Source organism: Megascapheus bottae, chromosome 18 (assembly GCF_031878675.1).
Source record: "Megascapheus bottae isolate mThoBot1 chromosome 18, mThoBot2.hap1, whole genome shotgun sequence".
NCBI classification, from domain to species: domain Eukaryota; kingdom Metazoa; phylum Chordata; class Mammalia; order Rodentia; family Geomyidae; genus Megascapheus; species Megascapheus bottae.
This window is the reverse complement of record NC_143526.1, coordinates 24,948,736-24,963,249: the sequence shown is the minus strand read 5'-3', so window position 1 is coordinate 24,963,249 and position 14,514 is coordinate 24,948,736. Positions and strand designations below refer to the sequence as shown.

The following is a 14,514-nucleotide window of genomic DNA, read 5'->3' as shown; positions in this document are numbered from 1 at the left end:
AGACTTCATGCATGGTAGGCAAACACTCTATCACTAAGGCACATTCCCAGCCTCACCCCAACATCTTCTGAAAGGAGGATCTTTGCCTGTGGTAGGACAACCACATTTCCATCTGCCCTACTTGGCCCACAAAGTCTTCACTTAGTCATGTTCACACTTGGTTTGTCTTCGTCATGGTCTGTAATGTAACTGTGGCAGGGAAATGATAAGAATTGCAAGACAGTTGGGTACTGCTAGCTCAAGCTTGCAATCAGAGCTACTCAGGAGGCCGAGACCTGAGAATTGTGGGTCGAAGCCAGCCTAGGCAGAAAACTCTGATGTTCTTATTTCCAATTACCAAAATAAGCTGTAGCACAAGGGGTATAGTACTAGCTTTAAGCTAAAACATTCAGGGACAACATCCATGCCATGTAAGCTCAAGCCCCTTTCTCTCTCTGTCTCCTTCTCTCTCCCCCACACACTCACACAGAGAATTGTATAATATATACCTTACCTAGGATTTGCATCTGTGCAGACTCGTATTTTCAACTTAAGTGTATTCTCCATGTGTTCATTAATTTCACCAAAGAAGTAAACATCGTGAGGAATACAAAGCGTTCACCAGCACACACTTGGTTGTCTTTGTCATAGAAAAGGTCATGAGTCCCCATACCTGTAGCGCTGCAAACATCATCATTTCCTCCTCAGTGCAATCGATCTCTTCCAGGAGAACCGCCCACCTGGCCTGCTCGTACAGCTGGTTTATCCGGACAGCATCGTACTGGAGGAAGAAACAGTGTGTATGTGAGTGGGTAAGTGTGCACATGTGGTGTGTGGTGGGTACATTTATATTCCACAGCACAACAATTCTAGAGCTTTCTACGCCATTTTCTATAAATCAGGTACACTAAACTTTCGTTGAGGAAACTGGGTGAAGACCCTATCTTTCCATTGCCCCAGCATGTCCCATTTCTGCATTCAGAAAAACACTTTCCTTAAGTATATTCCAGAGCTTCTTCAAAGGTGTAAAGTGACCCTTCTCAGTGTTTCTGACACTGCAGGGTAAGACAGACACATGCAGAGATGAGTGTGGGGGGGGGTTCAGGGAGTGGGAAGCATGAAATTCTTAAGAAAGTCTCTTTGTGTTTGCTTTTTTAGACTTTGCTGGTGCTGCAGACACCTTTGGCTAGCTCAGCTTTCCCCCAAGAACAGGTACAATATCACCACTCCTAATGGCCCCAAACTGAAAACCATCCCTCATTGAGCTGGCAGATAACTAAATAAATGTAGCCCTGGAACCCAAAGGGGTGCTACCTGACAAGAGAGGGAATACACCGAAAATACACAGCCTGGGGCGCATGCCTGGTGAAGAATCCAGACACAAAGGATGATAGGTTGTAGGGTTCATCTGCAGAAAATTTCTAAAAAAGGCAAACTTTGAGACAGAAGGCAGACTGGTTGGATGACTGACCATAAATAGGTTTAAAGGAAGTATTTTGAAACCTATTGTCATGATGGTTCTACCGTGTGCGTGTGCGTGTGCGTGTGCATTTATATTTATTTAAAAAGATTAGATTTTACACTTCTGGCTGCATGTAAATTTAGGCCAATCAAGACTTGACAGTTTCATGATATTCATGAGACTCTGTGTAATGGTAGGCTGATGTGGAAAGATGTCTTGAGTCTTTGAGACAAAGAGAGGGAGAGAGATAAAAGAAGAGGAGAAGGAGGAGGATGAAGAGCAAGGGGAAGGAGGGAGGAAAGGAAGAGGAAGGGATGAGAGGAGGGGAGAGGAGGAAAGAGGAGAGAGAAAGGAAAGAAGAGAGGGAGATAGGAAGACAGTTCATATTGACTCATTGTTTTGAATAATAATATAGTATGGATGTAATAAAATTTATTTAACCAGGTCCTTTCTGTTGGACATTTAGGTGGTTTCCAATCTTTTCCTGCAACAAATCATATAACAAAGCTTGGCACGGTGGCTCATGCCTGTAATCCTAGCTACTCAGGAGGCTGAGATCTGAAGATCGAATTCAAAGCCAGCCTGGCACAAAAGGACCTGAGATTCTTATCTCCAATTAACCTCCAGAAAATGGGAAGTGAGGCTTGGCTCTAGGGCAGGGTGGTAGCCTTGAAGTGAAGAGCTCAGGGACAGCACCCAGACTGAGTTCAAGCCCATGACCCACAAAAAAACCAAACCAAACAAAAAAAACAATAATAAAAAACCAAATCACATAACAATAACTTTGTGCACATACATTTGTGGTGCTGAGGACTGAACTCAGAGCTTTGCTAGGCAAGTGCTCTTCCATTGTGCTACATCCCCACTCCTGGAAACATAATTCTGATAGAGACTGCTATACTGCCTTGCATAGAGGCCAGTGTAATTTGCATATTAACTTTCCAAGTATGAGAACAGCCACCAAATCGTATTTTATTCCGTTCCTTAAGGAACACATATTACTATATCCACTTTGGAAAAGTTTTGGTTATTAAATTTCAGCATAATTGTTTCATTTTGTGGTTCTATGTATTACAGTTTATTATTCTATTTATTTACTTTTTGCCATTACTGGGGCTTGAACTCAGAGCCTGGGTACTGTCTCTGAGGCTCTTTTGCTCAGGGCTAGCCACTCTACCACTTGAGCCACAGTGCCACTTCTGGTTTTTTCTGTTTATGTGTTACTGAGGAATTGAACCCAGAGCTTGGAGCCACATTCCCAGCCTCAGTTTATTAATTTTGAAAACATTAATTTCTTGCAGTTTGGGTTCTAAGCACCTGACTTAATTCTTAGTATATCACAGTATAAATGTAATATTTATATATAGTTTTGAATTGAATATATATCTCCCCTCCCCCACCACACACACACACACACACACACACACACACACACACACACACAAGAAATCCTGCAGTGGATAAGAAGGTTGGATAAGAAGATTTGGACTGAAGGTCGGCAGAGCAAGATTTACGAAGAAGTGTCCTGTGGTAAATGGACAACTCACACGAAATCAGGGCAGAGATAATGCAGTGGGGTTGTTCAGAGGACCCTTCACTCTGCTTATGTTTTCTACAACAAGACACATGCCATGCTCTGCACTGAGCACAAAGACTCAGACACCCCAGAGAACTCAAGGACAGTTTAGCATGGGTGCTTAGAAGAGAAAGGTGGACGCTCAGAGGCCAATGCACATGGGTTAGTTAATGGGCACAGACCAAAAAGTCACTTAAGCTAACACTAATTGTGATAAGTGAGTAAATGACTCAGTTTTACATACAGCTCCCTGCATCCACCTTCAGGAAGAGATAGAGGGGGAAAAATCAGAAGAAAAAGTTTCTTACTTTAGGATTTAAGTCAAAGAAAGTGTAGTATTTAAATCGTAGCAGCAGTCGCTCATCCTCCTGGATGCCTTGTTCCATAAGGGAGCGTGAAGAATCCAGCCATCTAGAAAATGACATGTGGGGGTTTAAAGTTAGCCAGTCAATTCTTATACAAGCTTCTTATGTTATAGATTGTATTATATATGTATCCATCCATATCTATCTATCTATCTATCTATCTATCTATCTATCTATCTATCTATCTATGTACCTATCTCTCCAGCCAAAAGCAGAGTAAGCAATATCAAAACTTGCAAGCTCACAATAATACCTTATATTTTCATCTTATTTTACAGTTTTTTAGGTTAAAATGGAATAGGTAAAAGAATATAGAATATATAAAATATGTAATTAAAGTTAAAATAAAATAGAAGAATAAAAAAATAGAATGTCTTCAGGTGGGGGATACAGCTCAGTGGTAGAACACTTACTTTGCATGTGGCCAGGCTGTGGGTTCAATCCCCAACAACACAAAAACTAATTAAATAATAAACAAATGAAATCACAAATGGTCATTAGAAAACAAGAATATTATGTACTCTCCTTGACACAGCAATAAAGCAATCCACTGAAAGACAATGGATTCTGTCTTGTTATGTAGTCTAGGATGTCCTCAAACATGAAATCTTCCTGCTTTGGCCTCTCATGTGCTGCGATTACAGGTATATGCCACAATATCTGGTTTTAGTTCCAAATTTAAGTTTAAATTTGGATAATGTGTTTTACATGGAATGCTACAACTTTAGAGTTCAGATAGACACTAGCTAACGGTGAGGGGCAGAGACTAGAAATGAATAACAAAATGATAGGGATGTCTGTGACATAATACCACAGAATCAAAATGGCCTGAAGCTGGGTGTTGGTGGCTCCTGCCTATAATCTTAGCTACTAAGGAGGCTGACATCTGAAGATTGTGGTTCAATGTCAGCATAGGCAGGAAGGTCCATGAGACTTTTATGTCCAAATAAAGAGCAAAAAGTTGGAAGTGGAGGTGTGGCTCATGTGCTAAGAGTGCTAGCCTTGAGTGAAAAAGCTAAAGGACAGGCCTTGAGTTCAAGCCCCAGTATTGGCGCACACACATACACACATGTACACAAGGCTCCATCAGGTTCTTTTTGGGAACAAGAATGACCAAGATGTAGCACACATCCTAGCTATAAATCCACTCTGATTGTTGCTAATTAAGCACGATCAACAGGCCTGTTAACTTAAAAATTAAACAGAACCCACTCTTGCTATATGGGCACCAGTTCAGATGGAAGCAAAATGGAGTCCCATCCTTACCCTGCATTCAGCTTGGTTTTATCAACCAGAGTCCGGGGCTGGTACCTGTCAGCCAGTGCTTCTGGTGACTCTGGAGGTTGGCTGAATGCCAGGATGTTGCAGTTCTGCTCTGCCAAGGGGCTATCACTGAACCATGTCATGGTGGACGATGCCGGTGTCCCGTTGATGGGGTCATAGGTGAGTGTCATGGTCTTACTGTATAAGCCAGGACTTACTGCAAGTAAAGGACAGTCTGAGATTTGTAATAATATGCCATACATATTCATACTCAGTGTATACATATTAAGTGCCAGTACTAGGGCTTGAACTGGGGCTTTGTGCTCTTACTTGGCTTTTTCACTCAAGGCTGGCACTCTGCCACTTGAACCATACTTCCATTTCCATACAGTAGGAATCTTTAGGGGAGGGAAGTACCTTTCTCATATTAAAATGAATTTTGACTTTATTAGTTAATTAATCAATTTACTTATTTATTTCTTACCAGTCCTGGAGCTTGGCAATTGTCCCGAGCTCAAGGCTAGTGCATTTACCACTTGAGCCACAGCACCACTTCCAGCCTTTTCTGTTCATGTGGTATTAAGGACTTGAACGCAGGGCTTCATGCATAGTAGGCAAGCACTCCTACCACTAATCCACATTCCCAGCCCTGAATTTTGACTTTAAATTTACTATCTGGAATAATCATAGGATGATGAAAGTTAGCAGAGAGCTTGTCTGTGTTTGCAGCTCTTAGAATTGCAAAGATGTAGAAGCCCCTCCTAACCATGTCAAATTCTCTTATTTTAGCAGAAGTCTGGACCCTGCCAGAGCCTTGAAGACCTGGCATAAAGCAGCCCCGCCAGGCTGCAGGCAGCTCCTTAAGCAAACAGCAGCACCTGCCAATGTTAAGACTCCAGCAGGCAGATTATCTGGCCCTAGTTTTTAAAAGTACAAAGACCTCTTTTATTCTTTACATTGGAATATCCTAAGCAAGGAGAAAGCCCCACACTATAAGAAAGCCCCCAGTGTTGCAAGCAAGCTAGAGCTCCAATTATTTTGATATAACAAAGAAAGAGAGATACCTCTCCAGAATTGTTAGCTGACTACTTCTTACAGGCCTAGTAAAAAATTGAATTCAGAAAAGAATCACATCGGGTAGCTGACATCTGAGGACCACAATTCAAAGCCAGCCTGGGCAGGAAAGTCAGTGAAACTACCTTTTTTTTTTTGGCCAGTCCTGGGCACTGACTTGAGCTTTCTCAAGGCTAGTACTCTATCACTTAAGCCGCAGAAATACTTTCAGCTTTTTCTTTGTTTGTGGTACCAAGGAATTGAACCTAGGGCTTCATGTATGTTAAGCAAGCACTCTACCACTAGGCCACATTCCTAGGGCTTGGTGAGACAATATAATTCCAGAAAGTCAGAAGTGGAACTGTGGCTCAAGTGGTAGAGTGCTAGCCTTGAACAAAAGAAGAAAAAGTGTAGGGGGTTGGGGATTTAGCTCAGTGGAAGAGCATTTGGCATGTGAAAGGCCCTAAATTCAGTCCTCAGCTCTGGGAAAGGAGGCGGGGGGAGGGGGAAGGAGAGAGAGAGATTACTACAAGGCTCAGGTGCTGAGCTTTTGCTCAAGGCTGGAACTCCAACTTGAGTGACAGATCCACTTCTGGCTCAGCAGCTGCCACCCGCCATTAACTCGAGAAAGCGTAGAGAGCACCTGGCTGTCTTTGAACTGTGACTCTCAGATTTCAACCTCCTGAATAGCTAGGATTATAGGTATGAACCACCAGTGTCCAGCTCCAGTCCTGTAATTTTATTTTTGATCAGTTGTGGGGCTTGAATTCAGGGCCAGGGTGCTGTCCCCGAGCTCTACCACTTGAGCCACAGCACTATTCCTGGTTTTTGAGTGGTTAATTGGAGATAAGACTATCACAGGGACTTTTCTGCCCTGGCTGGCTTTGAACCACGATCCTCAGATCTCAGTCTCCTGAGTAGCTAGGATTACAGGTATAAGAAGCCTGGTACCTGGCATTTTCTTCTTCTTTTTCCTTTTCTTTTTTTTTTTTTTTTTTTTTGCCAGTCCTGGGCTTGAGCTCAGGGCCTGAGCACTGTCCTTGGACTTTCTCAAGGCTAGAGCTCTACCACTTGAGCCGCAGCACCACTTCTGGCTTTTTTTTTTTTCCTATGTATGTGGTACTGAGGAATCGAACCCGGGTCTTCGTGCATGCTAGGCAAGCACTCTACCACTAGGCCAAATTCCCAGCCCCCATTTTATTATTCTTTGGATGGCCATAGAGAGATGGGGGAAATTTTCCCTCTTGAGTTTTAATCAATATTCACAAACCAAAACAACAAATCTTACCTGGTGAACCGGAACTTGCTGAAGAACTCTCCAAGTTCAGGACATCTTCAATAACAGGTTCCTTACTATTCTTATCCTTTTTCTTTTTCTTCTTAAAATAGTCCCCAGAAGGCTTTAGCAAGGAGAGTTCTTCTGGTCGTCTAATATCTAAGAACAAAACAACGAATCACAAAAACTAAACAGAGAACAAAAATGAAAAATAGAAGGAAATTTAACAAAAGGTTCCTGTCCTAGAGTAAGACAAATTCAATTTAAAAAAGAAGAAGAAAGAAAATTCCTTCTGAGGTTCTGAGTCCTTTTCCTGAGACCTGTTGTCCCAGGAAGCTCCTGAATGGTAAATAGAAGAAACAATCTGCATTCCTTTTTGAAGAAATAAGAACAGAGAACCCTGTGGAGGGTGGCTGGAGACAGAGGCTAGTTCAAGTTCAAGTTCAAATGCTGGTGAGGAAAGAGACAGTACAATGAACGTTTATTGGTTACTTTATCTGTGCCTGCTAGCATTGAAGGATTTTGCTGATGTTTACCACTAAACCTCTGCAGCAATCACCACACTCTGTCACACACTAGGTGCTCAGTACCTGCTGAGTGAGGGAATGAAAGATTTTATGGTTTAACTGGGAGAGAGGTTACTGAGTGATAAGGGCTTGAAATGTTGACTTTGGCCCTTGGTACCAGAGAAGATACATATACAGGTCGAAAAAGTTGAAAATCAGATCATGATCTTCTCCTTTTATGATGTCTCACAAACAAACGAGTTCGAACAGTGTTGTCACCAGGACTGCTCACTACTATCTTATGGGACACCAACCCATAAAGAATTAGGCTTCTAGTCTCAATTAAGTGCACCGGGGACTCATGGAAACAGAATTATTTACTAGAATTGGGTGCAAGCTAGGTGATTCAGATGTAGAAACTCTGCCAGCTCGAAGACAGTCGAGGCTTAAGAGTCCTTTGGTGATGAAGGAGTTAACAGCCCCCACATTTGTTGTTTCCTTAAATAAGAAGGATATGGATATATATGGAGAAATGAATTGACGAAAGGTGCAGAGCGTGCGTGTGTGTGTGTGTGTGTGTGAGATGGGGCTTGAACTCAGGGCCTGGGTACTGTCTCTGAGCTCTTCAGCTCAAGACTACCTCCCTACCCATGGAGCCACAGCCCCACTTCCTGTTTTCTAGTGATTAATGGGTGATAAGAGTCTCGTGGTCTTTAGCGCCTAGGCTGGCTTTGAACCATGATCCTCAGATCTCAGCCTCCTCAGTAGCTAGGATTATAGACATGAGCCACTCACTGCACCTAGCTCTTTCTTTTTTTCCTTAAGGCTGGTTGTCAGCTGAGCCAAGGCTGAGTCTCACTTCTATTTCGAGCTGATGACATTTCATGTGGTTTTACTCCACTTCACTGGGCTGGGACATCTGCCTCCTACTGAAGCAGGAAAAAGTACACGCCACTGTCCTGTCTTCCTTTGATGACAGTCTTGGGGGGGTCTGGGGACCTCCGGGGTACTCACTCAGGGCCTTGCAGATGTCACCCACAGCCTTGAACACCACAGCAGAGAAGCTGACACGAAGTCTCACGGTCTTTGCGTTCGGCAGGCCGAGGCGGAGCATCTTATGCTGCGGGGTGAAGAGAAGCTTGGCATCTGCCTGGACACCGCACTTGTCCAGAGTCCAGTGGGTTTTCAGCAGCCAACAGTTCTTCTGTTCCCACCAAAGAGCAAAGTCTGACCAGTCTTGGGCTATGTCTGCCAAAAAAGAAAAAGAAAAAGGAAAAGCCATCCGTCAGCCAGAGAGCGGAGAGAGGAGGACCCAGGCAGCTTAGGGTCTGTGTTTGGTCTACAAAACCTCAACCAAACAACCGGCCCTCAGTTACCACCTCCCTGCAGAGGTCAAGGCTCAAATGCTCCTGGCTTCTCTCCAGCGTGCCCAAGGCAGGGTGGGAGAAAACACAGTTATATTGTTTATATTGAAGTAGTGTGGCAGGAACCAGAACACACCTTTGTGTGTGTGTAGTGGGGGGGAGTGGGGAGTGGGGAGTATTGGGGCTTGAACTCAGGGCCTACACACTGTCCCTTTGTTTTTTCCACTCAAGGCTGTGTTCTGCCACCTGAGCCACAGTTCCACTTTAAACTTTGTGGTGGTTAATTGAAGATATGAGACTTTACTGCCCAGGCTAGCTTTGAATCTCAGAGCTCAGGGCTCAGCCTCTGAGTAGCTATGATGACACGTGTGATTCTTCAGCACCTGGCTAGAACACAGCTGTTGTTTATGATGGGTGTGCAAGTTCTTTTTCTTAAGAATCTCTCTGTACCACTATCCTTTCTGTGAAGGTCAGAAGCATGGGGCTTGGTTTAACCCATCTCCATGTGAGTGTGGGGGGGGATCAGTGTCCTCCAAGTACCACACAGAAATGCTGTAAGACATTCCACTTTCTCTGTAACATTCAGTTCTAGCACTGTCTCAGTGGAAGCATGGAATTACCTATCATGGAATAACCAAGTGGTCACCCTGTTTGACTAGACTAACGAAACAGACTAATGGAATCTGCAACGGAAATGTTCATAAAAGAAAATTGTCACCTATTCTACTATTTATCAGAGCTGAACGCAAATTGTGGCAGCATGACCACTGTAGTCGAATTCCATGTCACCTAAAATCACATGATATGTTATCTATCAGTGGACTGGGTCATGTGGAAATACAACTTCATACATACATAAGTACTTGGGAGATTAGTATGTTACCAAAGATGCAAAGTTATTTTCCTTTTCCTTTTTCTGTTTTGTGAGACAGATTACAGCCCAGCCCAGGGTGGCTTTGAACCCCGGATTCTCCTGCCTCAGCCTCCACAGTCCTGAGACCATTGGTGTGTATACCAATGGTGAGTTTAAGACTCAAATTTTGACGAAGGTTGCTGGGTTCAGTTTCAAGCTCTTAGTTGGGTGATGGGGGTGGGAGGCTATAATCCTAGCTACTTAGGAAGCTGAGATCTGAGGATTATGCGTCAAAGCCAACCCCAGGCAGAAAAATTCTGTGAGAATCTCATCTCCAACTAACCAGCAAAATGCCAGAAATGGAGGTATGGTTCAAGAGGTAGAGCAACCAACCTTGAGAAGGTAGCTCAAGGAACAACACCCAAGGTATGAGTTCAAGGCCCAGTACAGGCAGGCACAGGCATGCACACACATAGACACAGACCTAGACCCAGCTCACACACACACACACACACACACACACACACACACACACACACACACACACACACACACACACACACACACACACACACAGAGCTCTTACAAGGGCTCTCTCATTCTCCTTTCTCTTCCAGAAAAGATCTGGTTTGGGAGGGGGTGGGTGTAGGGAAGAAGAGCAAACTCTTTGGGTCTCTGTGACGTAGGGGACCAGAAACACCTGCATAGCAGGCAGCCTCAGCTAGCCCAGCAGCCACTGGGAAGCAGTAACTCACTGATTTGTTCCACCAACTTGAGCATCACTCCTCCGATGTGTAGGTCTCCCGATACTCTCAGCGGGACAGAAGTCTGCTCCTGTATCTGTGGGTGGTCAACTCGGATCTCCAGCTCCCAGGAAGCAGAGGCAAAGTCACCAGATGCTAACATTGTGGCAAAAGCAGGTGTCTTTTGGGGTGGGGAAGGGCAATGTGTGAAGAAAACTAGACAGTGCTAGTGGGTCCTGCAGGACAAAGCATACTTTTGTTTCCTCTTCCAAATACTCTGCCAGAATCTTGGTACCCAGGCAGCAAATTCAGCAAAATTAACTATAAAGACAAAAAAATCTAGTAAAACGTCTTGAACCATTTAGATGTATGCATTTTATCTTTCCATTCAACACCCCATCCAAGACCACTTGACTGTTGAGTGTCCTCTATCTTCCGGGCACACCCATATTCGCTTTCCCTTTGTACCGGCCTTTCCTGATCTTCTCTGAATTATTCTAAGATATAATAAAACCTGGCAGTGTTCCATGATACATTTTAAAATGATCAACTTTACTAAGATATAATTTGTGTATCATAAAAATGCACAGATTTTAAATGTGCGTAGTTCAATGAATTTTGTTATATGTATATACCTAAATGAAGTTGATTTTTTTTTTTTGCCAGGAGCTGGTGGTTCATATCTGCAGTATTAACTACTCAGGAGGCTGAGATTGGAGGGTCAAGGTTTAAAGCCAACTTGGGCAGCCAAATCCAAAAGAATCCTCTCTAATTAACCAGCAAAAAAGCTAGAAGTGGAAGGGTGTTTGAAGGGCTGGAGTTCCTGCCTAGAAAGTTTGAGGCTCTGGAGTCTAACTGCAGCATTACCCAAGTACAAAACAAAACAAAACAAAAACTAACACACAAAAAATGTTATGGGTAAGACTGACAGAGAAAGCTTTGTCTTCGAAGTGCAGATGGGATGGGAACTTCAAATCTGTATTTTTCTACTCGCTGGAGGAGCCACAAAGAAAAACAGCTGTATCTAAACTGAAATGCTTCTTTTTGGAGGGAGGCTGGGAAGTAGTTATAGAAACACTAGAATCAAAAATTGCCAGAACTTATAAAAAACTTGAGATATATTTTCTTTGAAACAGAAAATGACACTAGGCTTCGATCAAGGTTGAGAATAAAAGCCATTTAGATGACAATGCGTCTCTGACCCTTCTGCTCTCTCAGATCATAAGCAGCCCATGTTTTTCACAAGGCCACACTGAGTGAAGAAAAGAAGGCAGCACGTTTCTGCTACTAAGTCTCTGGCCCTAACTCTGGGCATCTTGGTAACATCAAGAGTCTGGGCTGCACCCAGAGACTCTTTGTTTCCAGCTGACTCCTGGTGCTAGCAGCTGGTGGCTTACATGGAATTGCCACAGCCAAGTGAAAAATGAGCTCCAGAGCCCAGGTGCTTAAAGTGGGATTATGCTAACCCTGGAGGAGCATTGCTTTTTGGTGTTACTGGGTGGGAGTATGTATGTGAACTCAGACCCAATATGCTCTACCATTTGAGCCATGCATCCCAGACATTTTGCTTTCAATTTTTTCTTTCTCTTTTCCCTCCCTCTCTCACCCCTCCCTTCTTCCTTTCCTTCTTCCCTCCCTTCCTTCCTTTTTTCCTTCCTTCCTTCCATCCTTCCTTCTCTTTATTGACAGAATAGGGTCTTTTTTTTTTTTTTTGCCAGTCCTGGTGCTTGAACTCAGGGCCCGAGTGAGCACTGTCCTTGAGCTTTCTCAAGGCTAGCACTGTACCATTTCATCCACAGCACTGCTTCCGGCTTTTTCTATCTTATGTGGTACAGACGAATTGAACCCAGGTCTTCGTGCGTGCTAGGTAAGCACTCTACCACTAGGCCCTGAAGGTCTTATACTTTTGCCCAGTTGTTCACGGATGGAGATCCTCCTACCTCTGCTTCTCAAGTAGCCGGGGACACAAGCATGCCCATCCTACCTGACCAGGAACATTATCTTATAATAATTAAGAACTGAAATACCTGTGTCATACCACCTGTGTATTCTTTTGAAACTGCACATTTGAAAGCAGTCGGAGAATCTCAAATACACTAAATAGATACAATGATCACTGCAAATCCGTAAGTTGATGGCTGCGAACCTCAACAGATTTTGGAGAGATTTAATGTGATTGAACCAGATTCAAGTGTTCACTCGCCTAGCTGAGGTAATATCCTAATGATTGCCTGTCACCGGTGATTTCTAGGTGCTGTTCTCTGCATTAACGTTAACTCCTTTACCCTCTCCTTCCCCTCCACTTACAAATGAGGAAACTGAGGCTCTAGAAGGTCAGGCTACTTGTCACACAGGTCGATAGTAGTGTCAAGTCATTGGTCTGTGTCCTTCTTACTCCAAACGTTTCCACCATACTAGGTAGTAGCTTTGGTAATTTCCCAAGATGCAAATGAAAGCACTGTTCATAAACCACACCAGCAAAACTCGACGTAGCTTTTACCCACACGAATCAATTCTACCAACATAGCACTTTCCCGGAGGGTCGGGGGAGACACCATATTCCCTTCATCGTTAAAGCTCTTGAGTTTGATGTTTGAAGAGCTTTATCATCTCTAAAATGCTACCATCTGAGATGTAGGATTTCCAGACTATTTTTGTACATAATAAATAAAGACATAAATAACACTTCCTTTTAAGTCACTCCCTTGTTGCATGTTTCTTGGGTCATCAGACACAAGGTCCTCTCCTTTTCTAACCTGAGTGATCAGAATATAAGAAACGGATGACGATTCTCTCACCATAAAATTCCACCCCAAATCAGACTATCACATTCTTTCCTATCTTTGTGCGCGCGCACTGGAGTGAACTTTACCTCCGCAGCAGCAAGCTGTTACTTGTTGAAGAGAAAACAGCAAACTTCAGCTGAGGGGGAAAAACACACCCTGGAGAGACCAAAAACAAGACGGGTTGAACTTCGACAGCGAGGTTCCTTCCCTGGGGAAGCCGACCGGAAGTTCCAGAAAGAGAGGGGTTGGGGGGTGGGGGAAAGGATGGGAGAAATACTCCCCAAGATTTCCCCTGGAAGATTGCAGGGCGCTTGGTATCTGAGTTCCTCACTCAGTCTGGAGATAGCCAGAACCACAGAGGGTGGTGGGTAAGGGGACAGAAAACGCCCCTACCCTTGACCTAGAGGAGGAAACGAGGGGAAATCTTTTTTGGGGGGGGCAGGGCGGGAGAAGGTGGGAAACACCACCTTCCAATTATTTCCACTATCAACTGCTACTGAACTGCACACGGCCTTCAGCAAATGTAGGGGGGACCAGCTGACCGGTGTCCATCAGTGCCCCCTCCCTAGCTGGCTGGGCGCCTCCCATTCCCCTCTCCCCTCCCCCCAAGCACCTACCTCCGTTCCTAGAGGACGTCCTTCCTTTGCACGTGGACAGATCCAGACCCAGGACACCTGGGCCAATCCAATCCGGAACCCGGGGGAGGGGGGCGCACAGGTGGCACAGCCCGGGATCTCCCACCGGGGTAGGGGGTGGGATGGGGTGGTGTGGGGAGGAGGAGGACAGGTTTGGTCGGCCTGCCACCGATTTCGGTCGATCACCCTGTGAACCGATTTCGTTCTTTGGAGAGCCGGGTGCACCGTCTCCGCCCCGCCGCCAGATCCGAGCCGGGAAAGCCAGTGCGCGCCCCGGGGCAGGCGAGGGCACGCCCAGCCCCGGGCCTGCTAGGGCTCGCTGCGTGGGAGAGAAGGAGGCGCAGTGCTGCGTGCAGATTGGTTCACTGCAATTATCATCATCATAAAAAAAAAAAGTCGCCTCCAGGCTGCTGGGGGTGGGAGCTGCAAGTGTGTGTGTGGGGGACACTCATCTCCCATAGCCCCAGGGCGCCCTGACTCCAAAAGACTCCCACTTCCTGGCTGGAACAGCTCTGTCTGCTTTCTAAAGGCCACCCGGCACCTGTGATCAGCCAGGTGGGAGAAACAGAAGCGATTCATCTCTGAGTAAGCGCCAGGCAAATCCCCTGGAAGGGAGGAGACGAGCTAGGTGGAGGACCCTTCCACACCGGCAA

The 14,514-nt window shown here is 44.8% G+C and overlaps 1 protein-coding gene across 1 annotated transcript in view; it reads right to left on the bottom strand.

The window, feature by feature from the left end:
• Fermt1 (FERM domain containing kindlin 1) overlaps positions 1-10,660 on the bottom strand; it is a 31,768-nt gene extending 21,108 nt beyond the window's left edge. Inside the window, exons 1-6 of the mRNA XM_090352017.1 lie at positions 10,453-10,660; positions 8,495-8,728; positions 6,987-7,133; positions 4,649-4,862; positions 3,326-3,428; positions 653-760 (exon numbers count right to left, since the gene is read on the bottom strand). Coding sequence (XP_090208143.1) covers positions 653-760; positions 3,326-3,428; positions 4,649-4,862; positions 6,987-7,133; positions 8,495-8,728; positions 10,453-10,603 — 957 coding nt within the window. The 5' untranslated portion in view covers positions 10,604-10,660. The remainder of the gene's footprint in view (positions 1-652; positions 761-3,325; positions 3,429-4,648; positions 4,863-6,986; positions 7,134-8,494; positions 8,729-10,452) is intronic.
• Between the last annotated feature and the right edge of the window lie 3,854 nt (positions 10,661-14,514).